General features: G+C 34.1%; 1 protein-coding gene across 1 annotated transcript in view; it reads right to left on the reverse strand.

Moving 5' to 3' along the window:
- The window catches only part of LOC116143953 (SNF1-related protein kinase catalytic subunit alpha KIN10-like), a 37,763-nt gene that overhangs the window by 3,931 nt on the left and 23,226 nt on the right, over positions 1 to 10,606 (reverse strand). Inside the window, 1 exon segment of the mRNA XM_031429435.1 lies at positions 3,532 to 3,872. Coding sequence (XP_031285295.1) covers positions 3,532 to 3,680 — 149 coding nt within the window. The 5' untranslated portion in view covers positions 3,681 to 3,872.

Genomic DNA, 10,606 nt, shown 5'->3' on the forward strand with positions numbered 1-10,606 from the left:
ATTCGTGTTGAGCAAAACCCAAGAAGCCAAACACATTTTTCAAAACCTGATTCAATTTTCAGTCACAGAAATAATTAACTTCTAAGCTGATGTGCTCACAATCTTCGGTAGAAAAACTTCATATTTCCCCAGAAAACAACCCAATTTCACCTCTTATAACCAGATGGGTGCAGCTAAATATTCAACCACGTTGTTCTACCACCAAAAGCTAAACTTATTAAGTAAAACCCCAATACCATTACAAGAATCAACAAAGTCCACTAAACTGAACTATCAGATCACTAACCCATTACATCGGATCAACACATTTCTTTAACCCATTACATCGGATCAACGCCTCAGTATAAAAACATGAACAATATCTAACAAAATTCACTAACACAAAACATAAACTCCTGTTTTTGCTCTGTAACTAGTTTGATAACATTACCAGGTCAGTACCACAGTGCTTTTTCAGAAAACGAATATTTTAAACCATAAAATTTCCCGTACAACTATAATAAACCCTAATAAACAACTAACCCCAGATTCATCAATCCCACAAAGACCACAAAAGTAAACATCTTTCGCCACAAATCTAGTCAAACGAAGCTTCAATTACAGCATACCAACTCAATTTCATCAAAACCCCCCCACAAAAAAAAAATTCAACAAAACCCTAGCTTAAACAACAGATCTCAAGCCCAACCCAAGCGACATCGAATCAAACCTACAAAATGACAAACACAACAACATTCACATTCACATCAAATCAAACAGAGAAGAACTTACAGAGCGGGAATCCGAGCGAAATCGAGCTTCTAAACTTCAAATTAAAGCTTGAAAAATAGGAAAATAAAATTAAAACGATTCAATTACAAAACACTGCAGTCGAAGATTTTTTTTTTTTTTTCTTTTGGGGATTTAGAGTGAATTAAATTATGCAATTGTTAATTACTGCCATGATAGTAATAGCAATAATAATCGCAACAGAGATTTAAGGGAAAAAAATATTTTTGTTTAGTTTTCAACTGAATACATAAAAATATATCCTCCTTTTTGTCTGTGGGAGTTACAGAGAGAGAGAGAGAGAGGACGCTTAAAACGAACGAAAATTTATCGTTTTTTATTTATGTGTTTAAAACATGATGACAAAATAACTTTTTTGCCCTTTCATTTTGATGTATTGACAGGACCATCCTGCTTGGATTTCCAGTTTTGTTTGATTATCAGGATTCGGATTGTGAGAGCTCAAAAAAATTTGTAATGATAAAAGTGCTTTAATTTATGTTCGCTGAGACTTGAGATTTTATTACAAGATTTAGTAGATACAAAATTGGTTGTCAAATACTGGGTATAAGATTTGCAATTAATAAAATCCATTTTTTAAAAGTATTAATCTCGGATGGGAATTATACTGAAATACTATATTCCAGATCAATAAGATAATATTTAAGTATAATTATGACATAATTAATATTAGGATGTTTGTGACTAAACTAGACTTCTAACCTAAGGACTAGTACGATTGTTATATGTATGATGAGATCACTATTTAAATATAATTATGACATAATTAACATTAAGACGTTGTGATCACACTAGTCTAGACTTTCGACCTGAATGACTAATATGATAAGTAATGCTAGATCTACAACCTAATTTCACAACCTTCTCTCATAACTTCCGACATAGCAACTCGTCATTGATTAGTTCCAAATGGACAGGTAGAACCTATATAAGCAAGCAAGACCCATTTTATGAGTTGACCAATGAGAAACTGACACGTTGAGGGTAGTAAGCTTGGATCGTAGACCTAACATTACTCTTAATATAATGGTTATATGTATGATTAGATCAATCCGATAATATTTAAATATAATTATGACATAATTAATATTAAGATGTTGTGACTAGACTAGACTAGACTTTCAACCAAAAGACTAGTATGATGAGTTTTGTTAGATCCATAACTCAATTTCACAACCTCCGACATGGTAACTCGTCATTCATTAGCTCGCATATAGACAAACAAGAACCATACAAGCAAGCGAAACTCATTTTATAAATTAATCAATAACAAATTGTCACGTCGAGGATTGTGGACTTAATATTATTCCTAATATGATGATTATATGTATGATCAAATCAATCCAACAATTATGACATAATTAATATTAAAGCGTCGAACTAGACTACACTTTCGACCTAGAGTACAAGTATGATAGTTAAATGTATGATGAATGAGAAAAATCAGAGAATGGATGGATGAATAAGAAAAATCAGAGAATGGATGGATGAACAAAGAATAATAGGACAATTTTGAATGAGTAACACTACACTCACTAACACTTCTCACTAACCATCTTATTAACCTTTGTTAAAATTACATATGGTACCCGTACTATGCGTATGATACCCGCACTATACTTTAGGTTAGTATGCTGGTTAGTAAAATTCGTTAGTGATTGTAGTGTTTTTTATTTTGAATCGCGGTGATGCGATGATGTTGATGAGTCAGAAATGTGTTGTCATTCCTATTTATTACATTTGTAGACTTAACATTCTGCGTTCAAGACATAATCGAGGCAAAGCACGCAAAAGAGTTGTAACTAAGAAAAGTCTAGTACAATTTGAAGAGTTCCAACGCTTCAATTATAATGCTTTATATGGCATTCGGTAACCTTGAATAAGTGTATTGGATTGAGGAAGTTAATTTCTGCAAAGCGCTTTTCTTCCAAAAAGACAAGTGCATCATACAACAGTGCATGTTGGAAAAGACACTGAAACATAATTAGGGATCCAGAACTGGGCAATTTTGTTGGTTTAATTCTTCAAAGAACTATACTATCCATAATAAGCCTCTGATCTTTTTTTTTTTGGGCAAATTTTTAGAGTTTCCTATTCTACCAGAACACTAGATGGTTGAAAAAAAAATGTAAACCTTTTTCACTATACACCTCTCTACATCTATACACACCCTTTTCAGTAAGAGTAATGCTATGCTTACTCACGATCTTACTAACCATCTTACTATTCTTTGTAAATATAACGCATAGTACGGATACTATATGTAATTTTAACAAAGATAGTAAAGCAGTTAGTAAACTCGTGAGTAAGTATAGCATTATTGTTTCACTAAACTGTTTTGCTAAACATTACAAGAATGCCGAATGAGGCCTATACCAGAAACCAAACTATTCCAAATGGGGCACAAATCAATCAATATAGATGCATAAAAGCTATCTAGCCTTCCACATCAATTAACAGACACATATCAAGAGAGCATTAAATAACAATTTCATATAAATGGTCTGACATCCATGAGCTGCAACTGAAGACAGGCCAATTGATCTTCAGCCTACAGGTTTACAACTAAATATAAATAATAAAACTATCATATATATTCAGAGCCCTTTAAGATTCTTTGCTTCTTTAATCATATGTCTGATTCCATTCGCAGCTAAACATGTTCGACATACACAAAAAGAAAATTAGACATCAAGTCCAAGAGGCAAATATAGCAAAAATTAAAAAATTAGGCACATTTACCTGGGAGGAATGTAAGAATTCCAAGGACTAAAAGGCCATAAGCTTGGGCCGTCTCTCCCCCCATGTGACCAGTGAAAATGAACACAGAAAGAAAAAGAAGCACTGATCCTAGACAAAGCAAGAAAAATGCGAGTGCAATTGACTTCCATAGGATCCTATCAAAGGCTTTTGGCGAATAATCAAATCTAGGATCATATCACTGCCTCCTATCACCATCATAAACATCATCATAATCATCGGTAGCAAGTTTTTCATAACGACCATTGCGCTTAGATGCCACATCAACTAAAACCAACTCTTAATAATTATCCCCAGGGAATCACACACCAAATAGCTGAAGCCTTCAATCCAAAATCAAACAAACAAACAAATTTGTTCAGAACTCAAATCAAATTCGAAAATTCACAAAAGCAAAATACAAACAAACATAGTAAGTCAAATAAAAATATAAAACATAATAAAGCAAACAACAAAGAAAGACCTAAGAAGGAAGAAGGGAACCCAATTATTCTCCTATTGTTTCTGAAATCTACACAACAGGGTATTCTTGTTACTGACTGACTTCAATCAATGGGATACAATCTCTTAAGACTAGTTAATAACTTGATCTAGATCTTTTTCTTTTCAGCTTTATATGTTATACAAAGTGGACTAGCATCACGGAAAATAGGATCCCTTTTTACTTATGATTGAACATCCCCACAGAAGGAATCAAGAGTGAGAGTAGATAAGAGTTAGTGAGCAATGGAAGATATCAATTCGAATATCTATATTGGGAGGATGAAACAAAGAATAATAGGACAATTTCGAATGGCGGTGATGAGATGATATGATGAGTCAGAAAGTGTTGTCATTCTATTATTATATTAAATTAATAGAATATTTATATTTGGCAATAGAAGAGGCCAAGTGGGTTCAAATGTTAAGCTCAGTCTCAAGGCTGACAACATCAAGATACCGAGCTTTTAGCACGTCTCTGCCTGTTGTCTGCATAGCAAATTGACTCACAGATACTCTCTTCTACAAGTTTCGCACATTTTGGACCGTATCTGTAATAGTACTAGTAGAGTGTTAGACTTAAGAAAATTACATATCTGGGTCCCTAGGTTTTCATACTGGGGCCCATATATGAAAACGGGTCGGGTTGGTTGGACCCATGTTAAAAGAGTAGAATTGCAGTACATGAACAAATTACAGAGTCTGATGTTCCACTATACTTAACGAGGTTTTTAAGCCTGGAGTGAAAAATGCATACATTTATCTTGTGAAATAATATACTCAAACCCAAAAGTAGTAGCTCGTGAAAATTTAACAACGATACAAAGGCAGGCGTGTGCTCAGTAATCAGGGATGGCGGAGAAGCGAAATCCTTGAATGCCCTCCATGAGTAATATGCTATCCGGGTCTCATAAAAGCCTACAGGCAGAAGAAGATGATCTCACACCGATCAGTTTATCAGGTTCATAGCATTTAGAAAAGTAATGATAGAACAAAGTAATTGGCAGATGAATAAAAAGACATTCTGATTTACTACTGAACATAGCTCAAACTGTAGAAATTAACCTAAGGTCAAGACATCTTTATATGGAATTCTCACAAAAAAAGGCTATTAAAAGAGGGCTCCTGTACAGGTTTGTTTGGGACTATGGCATGGAACCGTAATTAGTCCAAAGGTAATACAAGCTCATGCAGAACATATTCCGAGCTATTATTCTATGCAGTACAAGATTTACGATTCCAGAACAAGAAAGGACAAATTAATTCAACCCTCAGAACCTAGGGTTCACTTTGGTAAGAAGTAATTGACAATCAAAGCAGAGTGAGCATATTTTATTTAACCAGGAAGATTGATGGTTCAAATTTCTTTGTTACAGCATTTTAAAGCAAAAGTTCGAGGAAAACTTCTGTCAGACAAAAATGATAGAACTTCATGGCTTCAGACTGTGCCCAATGGTGTGCAGTTGAAATAACTGAAACCAAATGAAAGGTACTCACAATGTATAAATAAAAACAGCTATTTTGCTTCAATGCAAGTCCTGTAAATTAATCTCCAAAAAAAGAGTAAAACATGCACTTTTACCGAAAGTAATCTCTATAATTGACAAATTCTGGTTCAAGACATAATCGAGGCAAAGCACGCAAAAGAGTTGTAACTAAGAAAAGTCTCGTACAATTGAAGAGTCCCAAATCTAAATTATATGCTTTATATGGCATTCGGTAACCTTGAATAAGTGTATTGGATTGAGGAAGTTAATTTCTGTAAACCGCTTTTCTTCCACAAAAGAGAGTGCAGCATACAACAGTGCGTGTTGGAAAAGATACTGAAACATAATTAGGGATCCAGAACTGGCCATTTTTTTTTTTTTTTATGGCAAATTTTAGAGTTCCTATTCTACAGAACACTAGATGGTTGAAAAAAAAAAATGTAACCTTTTTCAATATATACCTCTCTACATCTATACACAACCCTTTTCACTAAACTGTTTGTAAACGTTACAAGAATGAAATGACGCCTACACAGAAAACAAACTATTCAAATGGGGCACAAATCAATCAATATAGACGCATAAAAACTATCTAGCCCCACATCAATTAACAGACACATATCAAGAGAGTATTAAATAAAAATTTCTATAATGGTCTGACATCCATGGGCTGCAACTGAAGACAGGCAAATGATCTTCAGCCTACACGTTTACAACTAAATATAAATAATAAAATTATCATATACATTCAGAGCCCTAAGATTCTTTGCTTCTTTAATCATATGCCGATTCCATTGCAGTAAACATGTCAACATAAGTTAGATAGTATGTTGCAAAAGAAAATTAGACATCAAGTCCAAGAGGCAATATAGCAAAAATTAAAAATTAGGCACATTACCTGGGAGGAATGTAAGAATTCCAGGACTAAAAGGCCATAAGCTTGGGCCTTCTTCCCCCCATGTGACCAGTGAAAATAAACACAGGAGAAAAAGAAGCAGTGATCTCGACAAAGCAAGAAAATGCGAGTGCAATTGACTTCCATGGATCCTATCAAAGGCTTTTGGCGAATAATCAAATAGGATCATAACGCTGCCTCCTATCACCATCATAAAAATCATCATAATCATCGGTAGCAAGTTTTTCATAACAAACATTGCGCTTAGATGCCATATCAACTAAACCCAACTCTTAATAATTATCCCAGGGAATCACACACCAAATACCTGAAGCCTTCAATCCAAAATCAAACAAACAAACAAATTTCTTCAGAACTCAAATCAAATTCGAAAATTCACAAAAGCAAAATACAAACAAACATAATAAGTCAAATAAAATATAAAACATAATAAAGCAACAACAAGAAAGACCTAAGAAGAAGAAGGGAACCCAATTATTCTCCTATTGTTTCTGAAATCTACACACAGGGTATTCTTGTTACTGACTGACTTCAATCAATGGGATACAACTCTTAAGACTAGTTAAAACTTGATCAGATCTTTTTCTTTTCAGCTTTATATGTTATACAAAGGGACTAGCATCACGGAAAATAGGATCCCTTTTTACTTATGATGAACATCCCACAGAAGAAATCAAGAGTGAGAGTAGATAAGAGTTAGTGAGCAATGGAAGATATCAATTCGAATATCTATATTGGAAATCTATGTCTGTCTATCTGCCTTTGCTCTCAAGAAGAGAGAGCGGCCACAATGTAAATACCAGAATTTGGGGGAGAAAAGAGTTCATCTCAGGCGTAATGGTGTCAAAGTGTAAATCTATACGGTATGGTATAGAACGAGTGTAAGATCATAGAGATTAGTCATTCTTCAAATAAATTATTCGCTTATATTACAATAATTCAGTTGCTTGGCATCCATTTCAAAGTATTTCAATAAAAGCATTTTCCATATTCTCACCCTTATTTTAAGTAATCTACAATGAGAATATTCAAATATATTTACAGTTTGAGTTTCCACTAAACAAAGAAATTTTTTGCTATGAACAATCAAATGCAATTAAAAACAAAATTAAACATAAAATATAGATTTATGCCAATAGGAGTTGCTGGCACAGTGGCACTCTAGCTTATAAGTAAGTAAAATTTATATTTTACAGAAAACTGCTTTTCTACAGTTGTCAAACACGCCATAAGCCAGAATTTGATGAAACTATAAATGAAGAACAATAATAGCAATAGCACGAAAGAGAACAGATTAAAAGATAAAATATGGATGAGAAAAGTATAATGAAAGATAATCGAAGCATGGCCAGACTCACCGGAACGTCGTGGTGTCGGTGGAGGTGTGGCTTTGGCTTGCGCGGACAGAGGAGAGACAGCCGAAGTTTGAAGTAAGAATTTTATGAGTCAAAGACGGGCTATTTGTAGGATGATTTTGAAAAAAACCATATTTTGAATGACTAATGCCCTTCCTTATAAAGAATAAAAATGACCTAACCGTTGGCTTCAACAAACGATTCCGTGGGTTATTGGGTAAGTACTGTTACTGGTGTTTTAAATAATATAAATAATTTTTCACTTATATATTCATAAATCTCTTATATATATAAATTAAATCGCAATGGACAATATTGTGTTGGGTAAAGGTGGTAATGCTAAATGAATTTTACGCAAGGCATAAAGGGGGAGGTTATAAGCATGTTTTAAAACTCGACAGTTTGACTCTTTAACCAAGACTCGGGGCCTTCTCCCAGCAAGTCACCCTTGTTCACTATTTTAAAATCCAATATTCATGAGAAGCAAACCCTAGAGAAGACAACAATAATTCGTGAGTAGACGATAGCGAGGCTGTTGGGAGGTTTTACAAGAAAGAAAATGTTAGTGAGTTGAAAGGTGGTGATGAAGGTGATTTCTGGTGAGTGAAACATCGAAAAGGCAAAAGAGTAGCCATAACGTGGGTTGTTGCCAGCGATTGGTCGGGCAAATAGGGGGGGAGGGGTTGATATGGGTGTTTGGTCAGGAGATTGAGGAAGAGTATTTTAGTTGTGATGAGAGCGGTTGTCGATGTCAAAAACAGGACTTTGGCCTGGGTTGGCGATGATGATGGTGGTTTTTTTTGCAAAAAATGTTCAATTTCAGCCAATGTTAGGCATATTTGCTAGAGAATAGTTTCTAATGATGAGTGAGATTTGTAATTAGTGTATTGTCGTACCCACCAGTTGATCGTCGATTTGCATTTGGCTAGATCATAGGGGGTGTTTGTAAGATTTCAAACCTCGAGATATGCTGATATCAACGGTGACTCGAGACCAGCCACTTTGTCGAGTTCATCTCGAGTTGGTTATTAAAACATTGGTTATAAGTGTCTATATCCTAAATTAATTTTGACAAAATAAAAAAATATTGATGAAGAATCATAACCACATAAATCCAATCCAATTGAAATACTCATTTGTTTTATATACGATAAGAAGAGATATATTTAATAATCCAACGTTATATTATATTGTGATTGACTTTCAACAAGATATATTAACATGACTAATTTCTCTAATTTAAATTAGGATTATCGTATAATCAAACATAAATATAAATATGATATTTTATAAGTTCATTTTCAAAGCAACGAAATAATTATAAAAAAAAAAAAAAAAAAAGTAAACCATTTATCAATTTCTAAATTCTCCGTAGTTTTTAACGGTAGAGTTAACTGGGCCAGTTTTTAAAATTTGTGGTTGTACTTGACTGTGAAGGTGACGGGCATTAATATGGGCCGTCGATTTTTTCTTCAAGGCGTGTCTCAGCCGTCGATGAAGTTGACTGACTTGGAAACTGCAAAGTTGACGTGCCTTAAAAGGGGGTGGGTCATTTTGGCTGATTCTACGAAACTGAAATTCGTGATCATCTCATGCCTCTTTGAGGTACTGTCAAATGTTTCTCTTGTTGGCTATTATTGATCACAGGGAGTTTGGCTTTTCAACGGCTATGGTTGTTTGTTTACTAGAAAAATCAACGGTGGTGGAGGGTTTGCCGGTTTGGTTTGTATAAAGCAAATGTTGTTTGTAGAAAATTCTAAAATGACATGTCAGTTATTGGTTAGAAAAGAAAACGACTTGTAATGGATAGACGATAAAGGAATGACATGTTTCCGTTTCGGACAAATTGGTACTGTGCGTCACGTTTGTAAAATCATCTATTCCAAGTCATATCGCATTCAAAATTTCGTATTAACGAGAGACCCTAAGGTTCCAAATTTATCATTTGGATGACAATTTTTGCACTTCTACCTCAAAGTTTGAAACTAGATCAATATACCCCTTTGCCTTAACTCCTTTATATTGTCGTTTATCATAGATGGGAAATGATAACTTGTGTCATAAGAAAGGTTAACGTAAAGGGATACTGTGATAAAAATTTAACAGTGTGAAAATTATTGTTTGACTGATAAATATGAAAACCTTAAAGGTGCGATTGGTTCAAAGAATATTGGATTATTAGAAGTTAGATTACTAGAATCTCATATTCTTAAAGATTACTGGGAATCTTTAAAAAATGTAGTTAGCTAGTTGGTGGGTATATTATATTAATATGTTTGGTTAAGGGGAATAAATGGTGGGTATGTTATTTAAATTACTAAATTACCCTCTTTAAATATTAATATAATATTAATTTTGAATAATTTTTTAACTCCAAATATTTCAAATTTAGCTAAAACACCCCCGCTTATATAAAACTCTAATTATGACAAAATCACCTCCACCCCTACCGATACAAACCACCGTCGAAAGTTACCAAAGGTCATTGTGAGTAACTCACCATGACCGCGGGCTCCAATATGGCTGTTTTCAGCCATCAATATGATTAGAAATGGCCATATCAAAGCTCTCGAAGCCTCCCAGGCGTCTCAGTCATTTTTAGTTTTGAAGGATATGTTTTCTATGACTTTTGGATATAATTTCTAAAATGCTTGAGATTGATCAATTTGTTAATACCACAAAAAAACCTGCTGTCTAGTTTTAAACGTCAATCCTTAAATTCGAAAGAGAATTGAAAGACGGCTGTCTAGCTTTGCGGTGGTCCTGTGACACAACCTTGCTGGAAAAATAATACTTTATTATCCAATTGTTGATGCTGA

The sequence above is a fragment of the Pistacia vera genome, unplaced genomic scaffold (assembly GCF_008641045.1).
Source record: "Pistacia vera cultivar Batoury unplaced genomic scaffold, PisVer_v2 Contig1006, whole genome shotgun sequence".
NCBI classification, from domain to species: Eukaryota; Viridiplantae; Streptophyta; class Magnoliopsida; order Sapindales; family Anacardiaceae; genus Pistacia; species Pistacia vera.